This window comes from Centruroides sculpturatus, unplaced genomic scaffold, assembly GCF_000671375.1.
Source record: "Centruroides sculpturatus isolate CEXI.00-Female unplaced genomic scaffold, Cexi_2.0 scaffold204, whole genome shotgun sequence".
Classification (NCBI taxonomy): Eukaryota; Metazoa; Arthropoda; class Arachnida; order Scorpiones; family Buthidae; genus Centruroides; species Centruroides sculpturatus.
The window spans coordinates 735,974-762,476 of NW_019384459.1; the positions used below are offsets into that span (position 1 = coordinate 735,974).

Here is a 26,503-nt window from a genome sequence, read left to right on the forward strand (position 1 = left end):
TTACATAACACAAATATTTTTTTAAAACAATTTGTTTTGATATTATTTTAAGATTATATTTTGCTTGGAATAAAGCAATTTTTTCACATTGACAGACAACTCTTCACTCATTGGGAATCTTTTGAAATTCTCAGTTGGTGATTGCTTATTTTTTACGTGTCATTCGAATGCAAATTATTATTGCAGTTGAAATAGTTTTAATTTTAATTCTGCACACCCATAATGGCTGATGATTTCAGCTGTAGAAGAAAACGTGTTGTGTGTTTTAAGTACATTCTAGAGGGGATGATAATTCGGGATAAGTGTTACACAAAAGCTTATTTCCGTCGCTTCTGTAAAAAAACTTTATAAGAAGAAGCGAAATTGCAGACGAATTTCATAAACCGTCGGCTTAGCAATTCTCAACTCGGGATGAAATGCACGCACGTTCGATGAGAAACTGAACGATTCGTTACTATCGACGACTAACATGCGATGAAACATGAAAAGTTCGTTGCGAAATGTCCAGTCGATGACGGCAGTTGGAATTGCATTTCTTCCGAAAGCAGACAGGTGTAACAAAAATGCGACAGGATTGATAACGATTGCTTTTCGATTTGATAATCCCGCGATTAGGAAATTGTTACACCGCGTCAGAATGGCCGAGTGGTCTAAGGCGCCAGACTTAAGATCTGGTCCTCGTATGAGGGCGTGGGTTCGAGCCCCACTTCTGACAGCTTGTTTTGCTCGAGTGAACATTTATCGGGGCACAAACCTTGTCGTTCGATTTGCTGTATGTTCGCGGTAATTTGAGAAATCTGTACAGTGCTTGTCTTATAACAGTTCTTCTTTGTAATGCGAAAGTCCAAGTCTTGAACGGAATATTATTTTAACACTCTAATGGCCTGAATTTTCTTCTGACATTTAAAATATGTATGTGTGTACAGTACTGTACATTCGTTGCATTACACTGATTATTGAACGTGTGTAAGATGAAATTTTATTCTTCTTTGTTTTTGATCTTTGAATGTTATTTATCCTTTGCAATATTCTACTATAGAAAGTGTGTAAGCAAAATCCATAAGGATTTCAAAAAGAATGAAATAGCCTAATATATTTTATTTAACAAAGTCATAAGTACAGTGTATGCAAATTATAGTTAATAATTAAGTTCGGCTTTTTGCTTTTCTGATATTTAAGATTATGTTTTGACTAAGAGATTTTTTTGTTTGTTCGCAGACACTTGTGTAAGGTATTGCTTATAAGAATAAAATTGCATGGAAACAAACGAATTTTATTCGAAATGTTACTCAAAATTACAAAGGCTTAAATTTATGCCAATTAAAACTTTTTATGACGATTCGGCGTTCAGTAACATGATCATAATTTAAAATATATTTTGATATAAACATTGATGACGTCATCGTTTCGTTACATTATTGTTTATAACATCAGAGTTACAGCGATTTTGCTAAATTGTATAATACTAGACCTACAGTAACATATAAATGGACTATGTATGTTCATGCCGTTCTTATCCCGAACAGTTTGTAGATATCTCTGCTTTCCGAATGTTTCAGCCCAGGCAGTTCTATCACACGGTGTGGTAGTCACCTACGAGAAGGCCCTCTGTTCCATCTATAAGGAGATAACCCGATGTAGTAAGCACAGAATTCTAAGGAGTGAGGAAATTGTAAGATTTTGGAAAAACCCTACAATTTCCTCACTCCTTAGGAATGAAAAAGACTCCATCGAGAAAAAATAGTGCCTCGGCCGAAACAACTTGAAAGGTTAGAAATGTACAAAGACTTCGGGAAAAGGACGGTAGTTAACTTCGAGGAGACATACTCTATATTTCGTCAGGCTGGAGGGCGTATAAAAAGTTATAAGAGAAGGTTTCTTCTTCCAATAGAAAGACTAGTAATATTTATCACGTCTTTCTTAATTATGCACAACTAGCAGAGACCGAGATTAAAACAGTTTTCTTTATTTCGCCTATTTAAGAATGCATTTCGGATTGGTAATTTTCTAATCCCTACTCGGGCTCACGGCTTTAGTGTCTCCGACATAACGAACAAAAGCTTAGTTCGTCTTAATGTACTTTTGTTATGTACAATGATAGATACAGTGCACAATTTGAACACATCCTGATGGTGTAGTTTCTACATATCAGTCTCTCGCACTTACTGGCATGTTTTATTTGTCTATTTTTGATGGACAAATGCAACGCTTCTTCCATTTCCCACAGTTATTACTTCCTTATTTCCTCATATAATGATTTTAACTTCAATATTGCGGTTCGTAACATGACAAAGGTCAAAATGTGCTTTTTCATTGTAAATATTTTCAGAAGTTGAAACCAAAGATTTCACAAACTATAACTACCAGCAACTATTTATAGTGAAATGGTCACAATGCAAAACTTCAATTTTTAATCATATTTTTAAATCATTTAATTTAAAATATACGCTCTCCACTTCAAATTAGTAGTGGCTTGCCCCTGTACATTATACTTTTTCTTTAACAATAGAGTCGTGCCGGTCATCTATTAACTGCTTTCGGAGGAGTTTTGAATTGAAAAAACGTGACTTCCGGTTTGCACGGGAAGTTCATATATAGTTGATTAAAGCCTCCTGTCCATATCTGGTCTCGGATTTCATCTAACTCCGTTCTCGAGATTAAATTAAGACAGACGGACAGAGGACACTAGGAATTTTTGCAAATTGCAGCCCCGAGGTGACGGGTCGACGCGAACTAACGAATTGCAATGTTTAGAATGTCGAATGAAAACTCTGACTCTGGTATACATGCCAAAATTTGCAAATAAATGTAGTATTCCTCCGAAAGCAAAATTGTCGCCTTGTAAGTAATGAAGACAAAACAAATTCTCAGCCGTATCAGAAAAGAAAATATCATGGCGTGAGATACAAGCGAAAGTTTCAAAGTTGGATCAAGTCGAATGGAAGTGTCAAAATGATTAACCCATCAAATTAAGAATTTAGGGGAGAGATCCTTTAAAAAGCCAGAAAGTCAAGCAGAAAGAATGGTTGCTTTTCCCCGGCTCAGTCTGTTTACCCTCTGTGCCGGTTTCTCCCTTGTCTCCGACTTCATTTTCACTCCGCCGTGTTATAAAGGTTTTTCGCTATTTTTAATACAGTAGAGCATCGATTATCCGACCCCCGATTAACCGTTATATCGGTTAACCGACCGTTCTAGTCGGCAAATTTCAAATGTCTGCTAGTGATGTGGCATTACAATATTTGGCTACGTCTTGGCTACTTTAATATTATTTTTGTTAAATTTTTGCGTGTTTTAGCTGGCATCAACGGCTCGACCATTGAAGGGATGTCAGTATTTAAACGAGACTTAATTTTCTAATTATGAGTGGTTGTTTGTTTCGTGAGCAATAAAATAATTTTAAAATAATTGTTAACGATACAATAGCGACGATTATTATTTAAAAAATTTTTTTTAGGCTAAACATCGATGAAAATTCAACGCGAAGTTGGTTAATAGCGATATACTAATAAACTAATTACATGTGATATACGAATATTCTAATATACTATACTAGTAATGTATTTTTTTCCTTCTTTTCGGTTATCCGATTTTTTCAGTTATCCGACCAATCTGAGTCCCCCAATTGAGTCGGATAATCGATGCTCTACTGTATTAACTTTATCCAGTTTGATGTTGCATTAACTTTTATAAAATACTTAACAAAGATATTCAAAAAATATAAATTATATTAGTAAGTCACTTTCATTTAAAGATAAAAATTTATTTAAAAATTTTAAACAGTCGCATTTTAACTTTATAATATTATGTAGGCCTAATAAATAATAATATTTATTGATATTTTATTTAATTTTAAAAATACGATAATTTTTCAATCAAACTTTTATATTTTACAGTAGCGGTCATTATTAAACCTCCTGGTGCCTGGATTTTGTGTTGAATTGCATCATTTCAAATTTCAGAGATATACGAATTAAGAATTCTCTGAATTTAGACAATAATTTCCTCCACGAAATAAAACAGAAAATTATTAAAATTTACATTTAACAGAATTCGAATAATACATGTATACAGTAGAACCTGTATTATCCGAGGTAGGGTCAACCGATGATATCTCGGACAGAAATTACGAATGTACTACGTAGATTTAAATGTTATATCACTTTTAAGATCTTAATTTAATTGTATATACTGTAATATTTTTTTACATCATTTATTATACAGCTGATACGTGTTAGCCTAGTAATAAAAATGTATACTGTAGACTTATCATACAAATAATGGGTGGGATAATAATATTAATCCAGAAATAACGTGTATTTAGATTTGCGATGTAAAAACACACATTTCTTTCGAATGACAAAGACTTGGCAGGCCAGAATATCATTCAATATGTTTTAGTATCATTTTTTAATGTATACGCATTTCGGGCTTTAGTTCCTCTTCGGTACATGCTGCAACGATACAATAAACTAAATCAACAATGACGTAAGATATACTTTAAATTAAATAAATTTAATTATGTGTTCTTCATCTCTAATTAGTAGTATCTTGCTCCTGTACGTCATACTTTTCCTGATAACAAGAGACGCGGGTGATCTACGAAACTCCATTCAGGGGAAAATTTTTAAATTGAATTCATATGACTCCCGGTTTAGACCGGAAGTTCGTATATAGTTAATCTGGGCTTCCTGCCCCTATGCTTTCTGTATCTGGTCTTGACTTTCATCTATCTAACAGGGTTCTCGAGATTAAGGAAGGATATAATAAATTCCCATTGTCGTCTAAGTCTGCAATTTGTAATTGCAATCAACAGAATAGCATAACTTAATGCTTACGGAAATTAGTTTATAAAAGCTTTTATTATATTAAGATTCGATTAATAATTTGATTATTTTCAACAAAGGTTGTTGTTCAATTACATAGTTTATATATATGTGACTTTGATCATTTTTTTATAAAAATGTAATATATTACGATAGTTTATTTCATTTTTAAACATTTTCTTAATTCAAAGTATAATCTATTGAAAATGTTTAACAGTCGTTCGTTTTTGTTTGTTTAATGGATAATTTCAAAGAATTAAGAAAATGGAATGAATACCTCTAGAGGACAGGCCAGAGGAATGCACCTTCTCTTCAATTAGAGTCATACGCATGAGTCCAAAAGAAGTGGTGGAGTGTGGAAAGACGGAATGTCGTAAACCCGATAAGAAACGGGTGATTTTGCTCTTTCCGAATGAAAGCACCTCGTCTTTCATAATTTCCTGGAACAGAGATACTCCGAAGTTTCGCAATTGTCGGTGAAGAGACAGGCACACTAGTGACTCGAAGAGGAGTGTAAATAGATTCTGAAGAAGTGTAAAAAGAAGCCTTGGTGGAAGATTATTTCTTCCAGAAGATCATCAACCTTTTCTCTACAAGGTCTTCTCAATGATTGACCCGGAAATTACCTTTTACCCAGCTATGACTTCATGAACTGGTCGTGACATTTCATCACGATTTTGTGTTTTTCCTTTGCAATCATCAATACTTTGACAGACTTCATTACTATGGTAGGACAGGTTTCTTTCACTTCAGTTAAAGTTCACCGAACAACGACAGTGAAGTCTATTGTTGACAAAGTGACAACAATAGACTTCACTATTCCAAGTCGTTTGAAATATCTTAATTTGTCAAGTTATATTACACACACACACATTGACGCTTCATTTAAACCAGTGTTATACTGATTTTGATTTTTCCGTAATCGTTTGCCAATTGCTGAAATTGCAAACTAAAAAATATATTCTCATTGGAAAACATACGAATGCGAAGTTTTAACTAGATTGGAAATTGTGGGTGAAACTTGAGTTTAGGATTTGAACATGTAATCAGTTTTACATCTAAAGTTATGTCTCTTATTTTAATTAACAGCAAATATGAAAAGTTTTAGGTTGGTTCACAATTGAGAAAATTATTAGTATAAAGCTGTCTCGAACAGTGTTTTTGTGTTAATTGAACTAGAGTGTCAAATTGTTTTAAGGTGTTTTTCAATGAGAAAGTGAAGCCAGTTTGCCTGTAATACTTGTCCATTTAAAAATAAAACAGTTTTTGTTATTAGTCATTTATTGAAAATTGTGGCTTTTACATACAAATTACCAACAGTTTACAAAAAATTATCAATAGTTTTACAAAAAATTGAACTACCAAAGTGATTTTAATAGCATTATGAAAAATCAGCAAAATTTCATAGTAAAAAAGTGACATTATCCCGTTAGAAAATGACCACATCCACTTTAGTACGAAGGTTATTGAAAATAGTACTGAAAAAATTTTATTTGCACAATGTCTCTTTCTCAGATATGGAAAGGAACTAAATATCCCGACTAGTACAAAATAAAGGCACACTTTATGTTTGGTCACACGAACCGTGGAAAATAATACTTTCAAAATGCTTAACACTTAGATCACAAAATTTTTATCTAATCAGAGATTTCCCAGTTAATACTTTTTAAATAAAGTTACACAATTTAAATACAAAAAAAGTAATATTTGATACACATTTATGGAATTCATTGGTATATGTGTGTTATAAAAATTTAATACAAGAAGACATGTCAGTATTCATAGGAATGTAATTCTGTGAAATCTCTGGATTAGGAAAATGAATGATATTGCCACAAGCACCGCAAAGTACTATTTGAAAACTGATTACATGGCATTTTCTGGAAGTTACTGATGAGCAGAATCTGGAAATTGGTCCCAGGATATAGACACCATTAAGCAGCACTCTTTTCTTGGGCAATAACTAAAAATATAAAGTATTAATATTACTAAAGTTTGGTTTGTATTTTAAATAAAAACACACACAATAAAATTTATGTAAGAAAGGTATTAAATCTCTTCAAAAATAAACACAATCACTAATTCAATAACAAGGCTAATTTATAAAAATCAGAATATTTTAAAAAATGATGATAAATGTAATTATTAAAACTGAAAAATCAGTATAAAATGCAGAACTTTCTTTTTAGACTAGATCTGAGAATAAACTTTTTTTGGGGATACCAAAAGCATCAATTTGCATGATTACACTAGGAAATAAACCAAATGAATAAATTATCACATAAGTAGAACTTACTGCCAGAGTAATTTTTAAATAAAAAGCTGAAAATATAAATACTTTCTTACATAACTTTTGCTTATATAGAATGTCCCAGCTAAAAGTTGGGATTTTAATTCTGAGTATCCCTGAAAAAGCACAAATATTTAAAATTGAGTTAAAGTTGAAGTGTCATTCTTTTGGTTTCATTATTTGCCTAGACAGGACATTTGTGTTCTTGTAAAACATGGCACCCACAAGAATTAGTATTGAACAAAGCATCTATATTCTTAAGTGGTTTTGTACAAATATAAAAGCAAAACAAGATACTGAAGCAATGTGGTTCATGCAGGTTATGGCTACACCTTACACACCAAACAAGGCTTTGAATTTTCTTAATGTCATACTTTAAGAGCATGCAATTTCTCATTGCTATCCAAAAAATTCAATGTTGGTTATGACTCATTACCAATACCTCTAGTCATTAATCCATATAATTATTTTTTGCAGGCTTGTTAAAAAGATGAAATATTCAGGCATTAATGCCTTGAATTATGTAGACTCAGATCTTAAAGTTTTGCAGATTATTACACAAGAAATGTGTGATAGTATTATAAGTCTCACACATTAGTGATTATGAAAAGGCAGGCACAATTAACACTACATAGCAGCATTCAAAATAAGTGTATGAACCTAACAAATACAACTTCAATTTATAAAAAACTGACATTTGTTAAGCTTGACTTGATTTTGTGATTTTAATTCTCTATCCGAGAATTAAAATCACAACTTAGTAACTCAAAAGTATGGGTGACCCAGCTAACATTTGGAAGTGATAAACTTAGAATATAAACACAAAAAAGACTAAGCAAAACAGTGAACCCAAAATTAAAGCATCTTACAAAACCAAATTTTTATAATGAAAGGTTTGTTGTAAATAGAATAATTTTTACAAAAATATCTTTTAAACTTAACGTTTATTTTTACAATAATGAATATCTTTGATATTTGTCATACAAACCATGGATTATGTCTACATAGTAAGTTCAAGAAATCTTCATAGGCTAGCAATTATATTGAACCAATAATATTAACTAATAACAGAAATGGACAATTATTACCAAATAAGATTAACTATTTTTCAATATAATCTGAAGCAACTAATGAAAAATCAGATAAGAATTTCAAGTACAATCAATCATTTTTGAAAAAAAAAATTGCATGTACAAGTAACACAATTTCATAATAAACAAGAAAATTTACAAATAAAATTTGTTCTTATGTTTTGATAATAGTGTTTTTCCTCTGGTTGAAAAGGATATAAGAACTTAATGTTGTGTGAATACTGACCAATTTAGTTTCATAGTGTGGTACTTTCTCAGTCACTTTAGGTGTCTATTTCAGCCTTACTTTCTATCACTCAAATGTAATTCCTAAATATTTATACCTCAACTAACTCAAATTTAAGTGTTTAGCTGGAGAATACATTGAACATGATTTCTTGACATTAGCAATACTTCTGTCTTTGGCATATTTATTTTTCACTCCAGCATCAACACAAATAGCTGCAAACTTATCAATCACAATTCTGAAGATTGCTTTCAGTGACTGAGCAGAATCAGATCATCCAACAGCATAGTTTCTAAAAGAACAATTTTCCTTAATGCATCTATCACGTCATATAAACAATGAACAAAATAGGTTACAGAGGAATACTATCAAAATCAAAGTTTTATACTGAAAGTTATATTATACTTATCACAGTTTATACAAACACATCTTCAAGCATTCATACAGATTTAATGGATTCCATATTCCTGTACTACTTATCTCAAGGAACTGTTACAAGTATACACCTTCTCAAGATTATGAAGCAAACAGACTTTTTGTTGTATATTTCCAGTATCTCTCAGATTTGTCAGAGAACAAAGATTGATCTAGTGCGCTTATCTTAAGCTGAAAACTATACTACTCATGCTAGAATAATGCCTCACCTATACCTCTGCATTTTCTTTCTAAGCACATTGCTCAATCTCCATGAATAATCAGATCCCCAATAATTAGAGCATCCATTTCTCTCCAATTTCACATGATTCCCATACTTTCCCTTGTTATGTATACATGATAACCAGGAAAGTAAAACTGAATCACAAAGCTTTCAGTGACACTTTGAAATTTCATACCTAAGAGTTTTGTAACATCCATTCTCTATGTTATGGGAACATTTCAAGCATTAAGCACATTTAGAGCAAGGATTTAGAACTAAGAATTAACACAAGAAGTCAAAATAAGCTACAAACAGATCATTTTAAGTTACGAAAATCAAATTTCATTTTAGCTAACAATACAATAATAAATGTAGATGACATCTACAAAACTGGACTTCTACAAAGAATAGAAAAATCCAAAGAAAAATAACTGAAGTGCAAATTTACTGTTAACATTGTTATTATATTTGTCCTTATTTATAAGGAAAACAATTTGTAAAAATACTGTAATATTTAATCTTGTAAAATTTTTTTGTTTAGGTGCATTTCTGCACCATGCAGCTATAAAAAAATTACATGGAACGGTGTCTAGAATAAATTACATTTGAAAAAGTCTTTCTTAATGTTTCATTTTCCAAAGTCTCTCACTATCTGAAAAGAACTCTAATCTTGCTTGTGTGGAAAACCTAATTTGATCTATGATGCATCAGAATATAAACAATGAGGTGGAGATCAGTTGCTGACTCTGTTCCTCCCCCTGTATTAAACAGAAAAAAAGTCTGTAGAAACAGATCTATCAGATTTCTTAATAAGTATAGCTGGTAGAGATATTTGAGGGATGTGTGTACAGGAAAAAAAAATACACATACCCTGTTCATGTTGATAAGTCCAATAATTTCAACCAATTTGAGTTTTATCAGACAGACTTCCAAATCACTCCAAGATGAATCAAAAGGATTCAATTCACATCAGTTCCTGAATAATTTTAAAAACTTAGTTTCAAAAATGTACTATACAAGTGGAAGGGCAATTTTTTTAATAATAAACCAAATGATTGCTGTATTGAATCTGACTATTTTACCACTACTATTATTAAATTTGAAGTAATTTGGTACTAGAGGTAGGCATTAGGTTCCATCTATTATTATTTAATAAATATTAATTTGATTGTAATTATTAAATTAAATAAGAGATGGCACCTAACACCTACCTCTAGTACCAAATAACTTCAAACTTAGTTATTAATAGTAGTGGTAAAGTATCTAGATTCAATAAAGCTTGGCAGTAAGCCATTTTTTTTTTGTATAATTTTAATTTCATATTTTATCTCTTAATCCTGTCTGTCCATTTTCCTTTGTTCTATTGTTTCTGGTAAGTCTAAGAAATTCTGACCCAACCCTTCCCAAGGAAGCCCTGAGGGCAAAACCTCGTTTCAGGAGGACATTCTTTGGCCGGACACAGTCATGTACCAGTAAGACACTGAGTTTTTTGAGATCGACCAGAGCTGGTAAGTCGGGCCTCAGTAGGAGACTCATGAGAAAAAAAGCCAGACTGAGATAAATTTTCCTCGGAGAAATCATATTTTTGAAGAGATGAAAGGGTTCAGAAGAGAACCTCCGCCAGGACGTGGAAGTTGGAAAAGAGCAATCACACCAAGTTATTCACCAATAATTTGGGTACCCCATCCTATCAATACTTCCTCCTTTCCCTTCTATCTATAAAAACTAAATGAAAGATAGTAGGTAAGTAGGTTACGAATTGATCTGCAATCGTAGGATACGTATTACTGTATGTTAATAATATCAGATTGATAATTGTAATGGAATCAATTATGCAAAGAATTATGCATTTGTTTGTATTATCACAGAGAAATCTGGGAAGTGTGCAAAGATCGGGACCTGTAAATAATAATTTGTTCTACTGTGAAATTAAAGTTGTTCCTTGGATATCATGCTTTATTACAATTCCTTTCACATTGAACATCTTACAACAGCAATTGTTTGGCTTCTTATTAAAACTCCCTCTAGTGACAAATTATTTAGAAATTAATTTACATAATTGCAGAAAAGTAGACTGATTACTTTTTGGGTTACTTTTCTGTAAAAAACAACTACCGGATTAGGTAATTGTTTGGCTTATAACATCGGGCTTTCAGATGTTTGTATATGACAATTTTTTCTTTCACATGCTCTTCCTCTGTAGCCTTCATTGTTGTTTCAAACATTTATGAAATTCTCTATTCTCATAATCCATTAATCCTTTAAATTCATTTGTGCGTCAATACAACAATCTTGCCACATGTCTATATTTAATTACACCTGTATCATCTTAGTTGTCTTTTATTCTCTACAGTTTTCTGCATACCATTTAGTGTTATTTCCTTTCATATCCATGAAATCAAACCCTGTTTGTTGTTTTACTCCTTACTTTCTTTTAATCTCTCCCTCTTAAAACCATCTATTACTTTTGTTAGGAACTTTATTTCTTACACACACTAAATAGTTGTTAATCTAGGAGAGGGGTTTCAACCTTTTTTTTGTCTCATGGTACACTTGAACCTATTATTAAATGATTTAAAGTTGTGTTTGTAAACATTCCATAGCCATATTGCTTGCCACTTAAAATATAGACAAAAAAAATTAGGTTTTGTAAATTATGTAAAACAATATTGTTCCTTAAAATAGCAGCTGGTTACAACAATAGTTATGTAAATGAAAATTATTAACTTAAATAAGAAAAGCAATTAACATTAAGTCTCGATTTGCATTTAAAAGTGGCATGATAATTGCCTTTAGAAACCTGTCCAATGTCCTCTTTCTAAGTTAAAATAATTTGAACTAAATATGGACAATTAGACACACATTTTTGATTTAAAGAAAATTTCATTTTAAATGAACTTAAATAATTAACCGTTATGCACATAAATATCTTAACTGTTAAAAATACAAATTTTCTTTCCGACTGTTCATCTGAGATAAAACTTTTCAAAAAACGACATTAGAATTAAAACCAAAGTTTTATCTCAGATGAACAGTCGGAAAGAAAATTTGTATTTTTAGCAGTTAATTATCTTATTCTATACATCAACTAACTGTGGCCAATTTTTTAAGTTTACCTTATTTAGTATTTTAACATGTAATTTTGCTTATGAATATATATTTTTTACTACATTATGTATAAGTTTATTTATTATAATAATGAAAAACTTGTATAATCAATTTAAAAGGATTTTAACTTTGTCACTTATTGTTCACACATGTACACTTATTGTTCTTTGAGCTTCTTTTGAAAATTACTTATTTAATAACCAAGTGGCACACAGTTATAAGTTACTGATATAGGACAAGATTTAGGTAGCCTTCATATTGCTCTAGCTGCTACCTCTGCATCTTCAACATTTTCACCATTATCATCCAACTAGGCCTTTTATTCTCTCTATACATTTTTCAGCTGTATCTCCACTTTTCCATTTTATTGCAAGTTCTGTAAATCTAAGTTTTCTATATTAATTTTAGTCTCACATTTCATCTGTTCTCTCAGTTTATTCCATTAGATTTTTTACTAATTTTTGGTTTAACACACACTGAGGTGACAGTTTATAAACTCTCCACCTTTGTTCGATATATCCTGAAGAGAGCTAATAGAAGAGTTATTACTATAATTCCTTTGTTTTCAGATAAATTTTAAATTTCCATCTGTATACATGTCATGAGTATAATTTATTAAACTTTCTAGTCTTAAGTCATTTTAGTCCCTTTGGCAATGAATGATGAATTATATGCTGTGCGCCCACTACACTGTTATGAAAATAACAGATTTGTCTTTTTCATCCATGCATGCATAATAATTAATTAAAATGCCTCAATGTCCTTTTTTCTTACTAAAATACAAATTTTTTCATCTATAATATCGTATCTTCTATTACCAGGACTTATTATACTGGCATTACAGAAAATATTACAAAGTTTTACAGAAAAACATTTTTTATTTTACTTAATATACCTGTACAGGTATATTAAGTAAAATAAAAAAATACGATATTATAGATGAAAAGAAGATACAATATTATAGACAAAAAATTTTATATTTTAGCATGCATAATAATGTTTGAAGCAAATTTGCTCGTGGTGATGCCGTATATATTTTTTTAAAATTCCAACTTCTTGCATCTGCATTGTTTTAAAAGCTTTAAAATGTGAGGAACAATAGTAATAATAATGCTAGTGATACAGTAAAATAATTATATTACATTAAAAAAAACTAAAATTGAGATGTTTTGAACCTATATCAGGTCACTTCACTGGCTAGAGTCTTGTTCACTCTGCTATTGCTGTTCCATGAAGATGAAACTTTCAAAGCCATATTAGCTAAACACTCAATTTTCAGAGGCCCCCTTTTGTTTGAAAATGACTGAGTTGGATCCTATTATTTGGATGAGGAACTGTGTGTTAATGGCTACAGGCTCACCATGTTTCATTCAAATCAGAAACCTAAACATATGACCTCCCCTGGTGAGACAAAGCTGTCAATGGAATCAGGTTTGAAAATCATCCCTTGTATCATTCACTCTCCTCTCTTTTCTGACAGTCATCACTGATTCATAATTTTCACTCCACAGATACAAACAGGAAAACCAGAAATGTATCCTTTGCTTTTCATCCTTTCAAAGCTTCCTCTTCCCCTTACCCTATTAGACCAATAAAAGCCATCCATATCAAAGGGGTAAGACTAAATCCCAGAATGAAATGACAAGGAAAGGAAGTGAATTTTAAAAAAAGGAAAATGAATGAGCTTGGCCTAAATATATAATATAGTTTGTTATATTTATATTAAATCAATCAACATTTTATATATATCAGCATGCAAGAACAGTCTATACATAGATCTTTGTAGATAAATTGCTGCCTTAAAATTTAAAAATTTGACACAAATATTCTATTTTTGAACTTTTTTATCTTATACAATATATAGAGGATGTTCTATCATAAAATCTTAATCATAAAAATTGAAATTGTACAACAATTTGACTTAGCAGGAACGAAAATATATCAAATTTGCAAAATATAAGAGTAAATCTTATATTTTAAATTTAAATTAAGAGTAAACCTCAGTTTAAAAAACAACAAATTGATAAGTAGTGAGAATGGGCCAAGGAAAGGCATACTAGGGATTCAGTATAAAATTTTTTTTCATCTGAAAATATAATTTTAATTTGAATGGGTCAGTTGGTCTAAGTACTATTACAGTCTAAGAAAAGAAAGTATTTACTGAAACATGGTGGCAGCATAATGATTTGACTATCAGCTGGCTAAACACTATTGAAAATATCTGGGGTATCATGGTTGCTTTCCATCTGTACAAACAGATGAAAAGCAATATTTTTCATTAGAAGAACTTTTTCATGCTTTAGTAATTGCAGATTAAAGTTTTAAATTAAGTTATTATACAACAGTTGATATTTTCAATAAAAATAGATCATCAATTAATTGAAGACAGGAAGGAAAGAAAATCTAGTTATTGGTTTTCTTTATCCCAGTTTAAAAAGAAATTTATTGTTTCTCTCACACTTCCTTGAAAATAAACCCTTTATAAATATTAAATATATAATTTAGGATATTTTTAACTTTTTTTTTAATTTTAGTAACTTGAAAACACACTTAGGCCATTTATACAAATAAGACATGAAAATTCTTTGTTTTTTGAAAAGTTAACCCAAAATACTCATTCCTTTCCTTATTCCTTATATAAATTAAAGCAATATTTAGTGATAGATTTTGAAGAAATATTCATTTCAGATTACAAGTTTTCAAATTAAAAATGAAGACATTTAAAATTTAATGTCCAATTATATGAATCACCACTTGCTCTTCTTTCTATCCCACTGATGTCTCACTGCAATTTTCTTATGTCATACAGCTATTTGCTACAATAGATTCAAATCATCAGTAGGATGCTACTCACACATTGGTGAATATGTATATGCTACCCTGTATTGTCATTTTTTCATGTATCCAAATTTTTTATTATCTGAATCACCTGCAGAACAAATTAACTCAGATAATAAAAGTTCTATTGTAATAGGATGTATCATTTTTACTCTACTCCATGAAAGATTACAAACAAAAGTCAACGTGCTATCAAGAATGGATATGCATCTGCATGAAGTACCAAATTGTGTGAATTATCATTACAACTTTTCCAGAGCATTTGTCACATTATTTTGTCCATTGTCTACCATTCCTATTTTTATTTCATTTTTTTTTTTTTTGTGGCAGAAGAAAAGGGTCATGACAATTTCAAGCTATATAATTTATATATATATAAATTATATCAGTGGTTTTAAACTTATTTTTATTGCAGAACCCTTTTGACCTTAGTAAAAAAAATGTTGGAATCTTACAATTTTTAATGATTATAGATAAAACGGCAAATAGAAACACACAAAAACAATTTTTTTTTCATATAAAAAATAATAATAATGGAAAGCAAATAATATTACTAATTCCAAAACTAGTTATTGATGTGATGAGAAATTTCTTTTCTTTCAATATTTTAAATATTGGATTTGTACTGCCATTTGTATCTGCATTTTCAGTCCATTGTAACCAGAAAAAATGAAGTACTTGAGTTTTGAAGAAAAATGTATCTTCTCTCAATGAACACTCCACGATTTTTCAATTTTGGGTATACACAATACGAAAAGCACTAAGGATTTATATAATTCCCACTATATTTTTATATGAAAAACACTTAAAATATCACAAAACGATTGCAATGTAAAATGCTAATAATCTGACTTATATACCTGTTTATATACTGAACTGTTGCACTACAACTCACTACAGATGAGACATTGATTAACCCAGTGGCAACAAGTAATGCTTGTCTGTCATGTGTATATTGTCACTAGTATTGTATGTACTGTACAGTACAATTGAGTATCTGTGCTCCCTCCTGTCATTTGATTCAATAGGCTTGTGCTGAAGATATTGATGAATTAAAGTATATTTAACAGTGTATTATTTATATGTTGAATACTTTTTAAAGTTATTTTTTTAATGATTTTCTAGCTTTAGGTTAAGTTTTACCATTTTGATGGTTTTCGTTATCTTGTCAAACATTACATCAAGATTTTGGTTAGTTCCATTACTGATAAATTGGTCCCCACTGTTTATAAAGCTATAAATAGCTCAAGCATGTGTATAGGACTCAGTGGTGTAGCGTGGGTATCAGCCGCCCAGGGCGGAGGAAATTTCACCACCGCCTTATTTAGGTATCTGAATTTAAAAGACTAAAATTCAGTTTTGTCACAGAATAAGTCAAAAAATTCCGTGCTCATTTCAATCGGTCCGAGTCGTAGGTGCGACAAAAATATGAAATGGTTCAAATTTTTACAAGATATTATTATTATTTATTATGAAATTTTGCCGCCCCCTAAAAGTGCCACCCGGGGCGGGCCGCCCCCGCCACCCCCACTACGCTACGCCACTGATAGGACTTCACATGAGAACTAACTGAAACTAGAGCAATTACATTTCAAATCCCAAATTTGCATTGGCACATTCATACATAACTAGACTCAATGGATTTTATTGTGAAACCCAAATTTTATTGGTAGAACCTTAGAGTTCCATGGAACACAAGTTCGGAACCCTTAGATTATATTTTTATTTTAATTAGGCAAAAGGCCTAATTAAATACCTAGCCTAGAAATACCAAATTTAAATAGACTAAGTTGTTTTGAGAATTCTGTTTGAATGTTTAATGTTACACTTAATCTGTTTCTTTTATTTGGTGTTAAAGTATATACTTAACTTAAAAGTTTGTTTATGCCTCAAGAAGAATGTGTTTCTTGGACTGACCGAAATATTGAAGATACAATCTTTGACTTTTTACATAGTGCAAGCAGTGATGCATATGTTTTGTAAAATTGCAATTGACAGTGCAAACATGTTACTGACTTTGATAGTTCCTCCTCATTATTTTAAAACTAACTAACTATAAAGGGTAGATTATTATAGGTCAAATAAAGCAACTTGTCATGAACATATCTTCAGATATTAGAAAAGCAAATCTGTCCATAAACAAATACTATGTTGAAGAAACAAAGGCTGACCTTTTGCCACCTTTGTAGCAAAGAATCAATGGCACATAGCAAATGGAAGTCTTTAGATAAGAAAAAGCCTTGGAAATCCACAGCAAAGAAACACAATACCAAGAATGATATACTGGAGTTAAACTGAAACTAAAGTAAAGTATTGTACAAAAGTATTTTTACAGAAAAAGTCAATATGTCAAGCAGAATACTAAATGGGATAAACAATAATTCTGATTTTCTGATCACTTCCAAAAACAACAAGTTTATAAACAATGCCTATTTCTTTCAAATCACTAAGAAATATTTTGCATTGACTGATAGAGAAAATTATATTTTATCTGAGATATTTGTGCCTTCACTCAGTTCTGCCAGGCTAATATGCTAAAAAAGCTTGACATGAACCAATTGATTGAGGTGGAGGGATACAGGTGTAATGTGCTTTGCTCCAGACCTTTAAAAATTATACTCTGCAGGTTAAAGAACAATCTTAGCAATCTTAAAAATCGGGGCATTTTTCTCCATATGGATGATATGTCTCTACAGTCTTTTTACATTATTTTAGAAATCTAAGTCTGAATTACATTGCTAATGAAATGATAATGCTAAACTGATTATTGAAAAATAATTTTTAGATTTTCAAGAACATTTCTACTGTTTTAAGCAATTAAGTTTCAATCTATAATACATTATTTAATCATGTAACCCTGTCAGGAAAATGAGGCAGTAATCTATTTACCACAGTTTTAAATTGTGAAGACATTTGCTGAAAATAGTTGTCTTTTCAACATGTTTATAAAAATTTATAATTTAATATGTTTGTCTAGTTACCTTCCTTAGTTGGCAAAGGATTTTTCTCTTGAGTTTCTGCATGCTTCAGTTTTCCAGTATCAAATGATTCAATTCCTTGTAGTAGTTTTTGCTGTCCTTTTTCTTTTTCAATTTCTATTAAAAATACATTTTACAGTTAAAATTTCTCCTCTAATAAAGAGTAATATAATTACTGAAAGCACATTTAGTAACAAGACTTAAAACAACAATTACAAATGTTAATTGCACAGAAGAAAAACATCACTTTTTAGAAGAAAACCTAAAAAAATAATTTAATAATTTTCAGTTATTTTGACGAGGATTAGATAAACGAACAATTTCACAGGATTGTTAGCAGTTGACAATTTAGAACACTGAAGGAACACTTTCAACAATTACATTATTAGGTTACCTTCAGTATTTGGTAATATAATTTTTTCTGCAGTATTTGCACGATGTAATTTTGTTTTGTCAAAATGTTCTACATCATCCACAAAGCTTTGGTGTATTTTCTCTTGCTGGACATCTAGGTTGAGTAGTTTGGTATTAGAAGTATGATATCAAAAATGTTAATTTTTAACAAAATAAATTTTATTATGTATTGCCAAAATAATTTTTAAAAAATCAATATGCTTTACTTAATTTTTTTACATAATACTTTATATTTCAGGAATTCAATCTACAAAAGATGCAAACTAATAAGTGAATAATTCTTGTTTGGAAGCATTATAAAATTCTAAGTTTAAAAATCTAATATTTTATAAAACTATGTTAAAAATTAAATATTTATAAAATTAAAAATCAACTACTTTCAGCCATCACCAGCTTCCACTTTCTATTAAAGCATATAGTTAGCATCTTCTAAAGCAAGCATTAGTTTATATTAGAACATTAACAGGTAATTGCCCAGGGTTTTCGCTGTCACCAGCAGTGTCAACAAAACAAATGCTCTCACCACTCTGATTGGGCAAGACACATTTCTCCTTTGTGTCCGTTCGCTTTAATGAATTTCGTTTGAAGTTCCGAACACCATTCAAGACATTCTGTTGAGCTTTCTCCTGAGCCACATCTTATAGTGAAAGTTTTAATTAAAAATAATTTACATTTTATTTAAACTAAATGCACTGTTTCTTTTAATCTTTTGCCTTACTGAAAACTTGAGTTTCCATTTTAGAGTTTTAAAATAAGTTTAGAAACTTAAAAATATCCATTAGAATCGATTTTACCAATTTCAAACAATAGAAAAATTTGATTCTTGAAAAACAAACTAAATAATGATAATTTTAGATTTTTTTAAAAGTATTTAAAATTCAAAGGCAAAAGATTTTAAAATTAAGTAATTTAACTTAAATCATTTAAAATATTATCTATTTAATTAATAAATAAATATCAATCATTAATTCAAAATTACTCAATATTAATGTTTAGATACCTTCAGGTTTTGGCAGAGATACTTTCTCTTGTGTTTGAGTTGGATGCAGTTTTGAACGTTCAAAAGATTCTACATCTTCAATCAAACTGTTATGTACTTTTTCTTGTTGGACATCTAAGACATGCATCATGCAACACATTAAATTAGCATGCATAAAATAAATTTTAAAATAATAAAAAAATTTTAAAATTAGTTCTAAGAAGTATCATGCAAAAATAACAGGATATTTTTAAAAGAAAATTTTAAAAACTAATATCAGTGGTATAATAAATAACTTGCAAGTTTTGAAAATTTAAGTAATTTAGAAACAAACTTATTTACACAAGTATTTTACACAATTTATTTAAAAACATTTAGAAAAATTGTTTGTGTTTCTGTGCAACAAACTGAAAACTCAATAATGATTTGTCAATGAGACTTAACATGGTAAACTCAAATTTGATATTTTTGAAATGTACTATAGAATTGTTTTAATAAAAAAAAGTTTCTTTAAAATACTGTACTTTAAAGTACAGGAGACCCCCCATAACACTAAATAATTCCATGTTATATGAATTCCACGTTGTATGAGTCACTTAGATTTTACAAATACGTGTGCTGGGCTATGAATGGCTCACGTATTTGTAAAAGCTAAGTCACTCGTACAACATGGAATTCATATAACACAGAATTAGCCACAGTGTTTATAGGGGGTCTACTGTACTGTTTTAATTACAGCTTGTAATCAGTTTTCAAACAAAATCTGGACATTACAAATCTTATTCAAAATGCATTTGGTGATATATTTTTAACTCCAAATAATAATTGGTACAATTATTCTGAAGTTTATTTTTTTCACACAGAATTTTCTATTTTCACCATTGCAGACTTGAATATTGTTTAAAAATTCTTGCATTTACATAATATCTTTGGTCATCTGTTTGGCCTCTTCACACTATAATAGATAATGTTTACATACAATATATAAAACATAGATTTGTTAAATTTCAGATATGTTCGCTAGTACTTTCAACAGTTTACGACTGTCGTCTTCAGGCGAAATCGAATACCTTTGTTTTCGAATTGATAGCTTTTAACGGACTTTTTTAAAAGAGATGCACTTGGGGATGAGTCCGTTCTTTCGACACTTTAGTAAAAACCAAAGTTGGGCTTTTTGCCTCAACCACGATGTTCTGGTATCCAATATATCTGAATCGAACATATCTGAAATTTCGAACATATCTGAAATTTAACAAATCGCTGTCAATAACGCCGCAACACGTAAGTGTCATAATTTTAATTTCTAAAGGCTGGCGTGAAGTGAACTATATTTTCATTCATGAATACTACTAAAAAACACTTCTTTGCTTTATTGGATACCAGAACATCGTGGTTGAGGCAAAAAGCCCAACTTTGGTTTTTACTAAAGTGTCGAAAGAACGGACTCATCCCCAAGTGCATCTCTTTTAAAAAAGTCCGTTAAAAGCTATCAATTCGAAAACAAAGGTATTCGATTTCGCCTGAAGACGACAGTCGTAAACTGTTGAAAGTACTAGCGAACATATCTGAAATTTAACAAATCGCTGTCAATAACGCCGCAACACGTAAGTGTCATAATAAAACATAGATGTTTTCTTTTTATAAAATTTACTGTAATCACTGAATTTCTGTGAAATTATTTTATAGAAGTTCTTCAAAGTTCAAACAAGGATATTACAGATCATACTAAATGCTAATATGTATTCAGTTTTTAACAGAAGCTATTTAAGCTTTAAGATATAATTTTGCACATATGCGCACACAAAGTTTACACACTCATGTAATCTAATTACAAATTCATTTATTTTCATTTTTATAATAAAATTATTTTGTTTTCATATTAATAACCAATATACAAGTTTTTATTTCATTATTAAAAATTAATGAAGAAAAAATTTATATAAAAATTGCAATATTCTATGAAAATATTTGAATTATTATTTCTCAATAGCTAAAAAATTTAGTACACATTGTAGTAATATCAACAGGAAATTCCAGTAAAGTATGCAATATGTATTTTTCACACAAAAAAAATTTTTTTTTTGTAGATTTAAATTTAAAAGCCTGAAATATGTGTTTTAATATTTGTTCAGTACATTTTCAAATGACAAATGAATGCAATACATATTAAAAAAATTGCAACTAGACATTACGTTAATATATAATTTAATGGATTTTGAGATGAATTATTTACTATTTAAATTTGAATCCAAGTAATTTATTGAATTTATAATGATGTAATTATTGAATTTGAGAAACCAACTTAATTACATTGGATTGATTGAATTTATTTGTCTAGATTATCAATTTCAAATTTTATCTATTTTATTCCAAATAATCAAACTATATCAGCAAACTAATACTGATAGTGATGATTATATTAATGATACTGATCGGTAAGATTTTGTAATTTTTTGCAGATAAGAAAAGTTTTTCAATTATAAAGCATGTTCTGTTACATTTTTAACATTTATAATCAAATTTGAAATGTTCTGCAATTTATCTATGATTAGATAATGAAGGCAGATTTACTATTACAAGATGAATGAAATGTTATATACTTTTAATTAATGACAATGAATGAATTAATGTAAGCTCTTTAATAAAAATAAAAACTTTCAATAGCAAAAGTAAAAATAGTCTACTAGAATTTAAACAAGTCTGCATGACAATGGACAAATTTTAAAATATTTTAGAAAAAAAAAACGAATGATGAAAAAGCACTAACAAAATAAATGGTAAATGGTTTATATGTATGAAGGTTTATATTTCAGAATTAGCTAAATGTACAAGTTCTACAAAAGAAAACAAAATGCATTTCTTAACAGGATTAATTATAATTAATATGGAGTTTAGACAAGTAAAGTAACATTCCTAAACCATTAAGACAATAAATTTACAAGGGGTTGTGGGGGAGACAAGGAGAATAAAAGAGAGGGACGAGTAATTGGAGAAGTGAGGGAAGATGACAGTTGGTGACAGCGCGACAGGGACAAAAGACAAAGACATTACGAAGGCAAAAGCATTATTGTTCTATCAAAATGGTTAAGATATCTGGAAGATTATTGTTATTTCTAGTTCTATATTTCTATCACTATTCCTACATTAAATATTAAATCCTTTCTGAATTAAATTCAATTTTTTGTAATTAGAATCAATATATAAAAAAATTCCATTCAATGTTTTTCAGAAGAAAATAAAAATCACAAGTTTTAGGAAGCAGCAGCAAATTTCAAACTCATCACTATTTTACAACCAGTTTTATCACTTTAGATAAATAAGATACCTTTTTTTTAACACAAGATATTTTGGAAACTTATTATTCTATCAAATTTATTATACCTTAGTCATTAATCCCTTTTTAATTAATTATAGAAATAGTTAATAAATATACTAAATTTATTCTTATTGGCTCACAATAGTCATTTACATCCAAGTCTAAAAACTAGAATGATAAAGTCATGTTTAAAAATGCATTTTTCCCACATGAAATCTGTTTGTTTTAGTAGTTTGATTGCTTTTCTAAGATTGGAGTATGTGTGAAAATTAAATTAATGATAAATAATTACAACAAAAATTTTAAAAACTCACCTTCTTTTGAAGGCAATGGATTTTTTTCTTCTGTTTTAATTTGTTTCATCTTAGAAGAATCAAATTGTGCCAATTCTTCCCTCATGGCAGCTGGAACCTTGGGGAGTTCTTCCTTGCTTGGACTAGACATTCCACCTTTAAACCAGTGTAAAATTTCCTATTTAATTAAAAACAGTTTATTATTGTAAATGAATTTTAAAATCCAAAATTAATCTATCAATTCTGAATCAAAAATCAATATTTAAACAAATCATCATCATTACCATATTTCATCAACTCATTTCTTCAAAATGTATTAAATAAACAAATGATTACACATTTAGAACTAACCAACCATGAAAAGTTTTATTATTTATTACATCTAGTGTTAAACTTGTTATTACAGATAAAATAAAAATTGATAAAGATAAACCAGTTTATTTTATCTTATCAATTTTTAAACCAAATTCTGTAGTTCAAGCATATAATATATTATACACATATCTTTGTAATATGAAATCTTATAAGAACATTCAAGACTTTCTTCTCAGCAAGTTTTATTGAACTGTAGTAGAAAAATTATGAAAGTCATTTCAAATTCCAAATACATTTCAGTGAAAATTTATTTTTATGGCTTTTAATTTTAAAACAATCTTAAATTTACAATCTCAAATTTTAAAACAAACTTTCTGTTTAGATTTTGACACCTAGACTTTACATAAAATTAAGATCAATTTTATAACATCACAATTAGAAATCAGTTCTATTATTAGGTGTTTCAATATTTTGATCAGTAATTTGATACTGGTGTATAAATTATCAATTCATAAGTTAATACTATTGAAACTAAGATTTACTAATGAAATAAACAATTTAAAAGCATTTTCAAAGAACATATTATGCCAAATATCAAAACAGACTTTATAGGAACTCCTCTACATTTACAAACTTTTGTTCTAGGAATACACATTTCGAACACTATATATAGTTATTTACTTCTAATTCCATGGTTAATACTATACAAAAAATCTACTGAAAAAATTTAATATTTAAATATTTTCCTAAATTTTTAAATATATATATTAATTGTATTGTATGTGACAAAGTGTAAATATATTATTTTTAGTGTAGTAATATACTTTTTAAATTTAAGATAATAAATAAATACCATCTTATAATTGTTGTGTTTCTATATTTTGTAATTATATGTTTTCTAAGAGAAGCATAGTACAATATGAAGCAAAGTAAATCTGATTCTGATTAATAATCAGCTTTCAGCTTTATACAATAACATTTTTAAAAATAATGTGCAAGATAATATTTCCTAATATTTGCTGATGTCAAATATACTTAAATCAAATTGAAGTTTTTCAAAATTTTGGCAATAGGAGGAAACACATTAAAAATTAAATTTCTAAATTTCAATGGGATCACATTGAAATTCTGTATTGCATTTTCATAGTATAAGAATTCCTAACAAATACCTGAGTGCAGGATTATTTGCTTAAAATTATTTTAAAATATGTTTAACTAGAAAAAAAATGTATTAGTCATTAGAAAAATTACAATTACTTGTTAAAAAAAGGGCAACATGTTCAAAATAACTGACATTTTAAAGTAAAATATTTCAATAAATTTTTTAAAAATAAATTTAACATTAAAAACCAGATTTCTCCTATGCTCTGTTCATAATATTTTAATGTAAACTTAGGATTATATGTTTACAGTTGAAGCATTGCTGAACTACAAGTAGTTTAACAAAAATTCTATATAATATTTTCATATTTGTTATTAAATTAAAGAATGTGAATAATATTCTAATTATGAGCAATTTAAATCCATAGCTTGTTTGTTTATCTGTTTAAACTCAAAATTTTGTCCTGTAATAATTATATTCCTCATTTAAAAAAGTTTCCAAAAAATTCAATTTGTTCTGTACAAGTTTAAGATTTGATTAATTAATGAATTATTATATTATTATTAATTTGAATTTTCATACTTTCCATGCTGTAGTACATCATAAAAAATTTATTTACAAATTTTTTCAATTAAGCCTTGGTTGATGACAATCAAGTTAAATTTATTTCCTGTGTGAATATTGCTGTAATGTCCATTATAACACTCAGTCATCATTTTGAAACAATACCGATGATGTTCTAAGTTTTACTGAAAATATCAAAAATATTCATGAGCCATACCATAGACATTTGAGAGCTACTTTTAGCTTGAGAAAAGCATTTAGAACATTTTGGATAAAGAAATTAATACTTTACGTAAATTGAGGTTTAATTACAAAAATTTCTTCTGAAAAAACTATTAAAAAATGTAAAAAATGACTGAAGAATTTCTCGGGGTTTAGAGTATCATGGTTGCAATTTTAAAATCAATGATAACAGTTTCACTGAGAGCTAGAACAGTGCCAACTATTATTTCAAAATTATACAAATTCTTAAATGAAAATACTAAGTTAGAATTAACTACAAAGTCAATATTTCACTCACATTACCAAAATTATCAAAATGTGACCATTTCTGTAGCATATAAAGCTCATGAAAGAAAACTACAATGAATCTTTTTGCATAATGTGCACATTCCTAAGAACTTTGCATTAAAAAAATTTCCATTCAAATATATGAAAATTAGGAGGATATGTTCCATGATATCCAAAAATATAGTAAAATAATGTTGATTCATCTTATTTTTAAGAAATGCCTTTTAGACATTATTAACATTTAAGATTTCTTGAAAATTATCCAAAATTGTCTCTCTTCTCATAATTCTTGGTAAAGAGCAGTATATTCTACCTTCCAAAGAATGAAGTGCCTTTCAATGTATTGGTAAGTTGGTAGCTTGACTGAAGTTAATTGATGATGACAATGAAACAAAAATTTTCATCAATAAACTACAATATTTTATTATTCATTTCAGTGCCAGAGTTAATCAAATTTTGTTTTTATCAACTTCACACAAATCAATGTTAATGTCATCTGACACTATCCTTAACACAATTACTGTTACCACAACTACTAAGCTATCATCACCATTAAGCTTTCATATTTACTGCAAAACAAAGGTAACAGGCCAATCCAGATTCATTTCATGCATTGTTGCAATATATTTCATTCCATACTATCTCGATACCATCATGAATGATTTATTTATACAAAAATATAAAGTTTTGCAGAAACAATGCTGAAATAATAGGTCAAACAATTTAAAATTGCATAAAACTAGCATAAAAAATACTTTTCCATTACTCAAAATCCAACTGATTGACTGAGAAATTCTCAATATTGCTGCCTGACAAAGCTAACTGTAAAGGGTTTTTTTAAAAGTCAATTTACAGACTGTCTTATCCAATTTGCAATTATAGTTAACAAAACAATTTATTGTTTTTGATGTGCTTACACAAATGTATTCCAACATTTTAAAATATTTTAAATGATTTTTTTATAATACTGTCTTCCCAGAATATTGAATCTAACCTTACTGTTAAATGTTCCTCATACT

At 29.1% G+C, this 26,503-nt stretch overlaps 1 protein-coding gene and 1 non-coding gene across 4 annotated transcripts in view; one reads left to right on the forward strand and one right to left on the reverse strand.

Moving 5' to 3' along the window:
* Positions 1-631: 631 nt before the first annotated feature.
* Positions 632-715, forward strand: Trnal-uaa. The gene has a single exon. It is a non-coding gene; the product is annotated as a tRNA-Leu (tRNA).
* A 5,369-nt stretch (positions 716-6,084) lies between these two features.
* Positions 6,085-26,503, reverse strand: part of LOC111620763 (thymosin beta-like) — a 46,976-nt gene continuing 26,557 nt past the window's right edge. Inside the window, exons 2-7 of one of the 3 annotated variants that reach the window (XM_023362762.1) lie at positions 23,015-23,171; positions 19,406-19,519; positions 18,929-19,042; positions 18,386-18,499; positions 17,995-18,108; positions 6,085-6,786 (exon numbers count right to left, since the gene is read on the reverse strand). In XM_023362762.1, the coding sequence (XP_023218530.1) occupies positions 6,758-6,786; positions 17,995-18,108; positions 18,386-18,499; positions 18,929-19,042; positions 19,406-19,519; positions 23,015-23,171 (642 nt within the window). In that variant the 3' untranslated portion in view covers positions 6,085-6,757. The remainder of the gene's footprint in view (positions 6,787-17,994; positions 18,109-18,385; positions 18,500-18,928; positions 19,043-19,405; positions 19,520-23,014; positions 23,172-26,503) is intronic. The other 2 variants (XM_023362763.1, XM_023362764.1) reach the window with 2 other exon arrangements.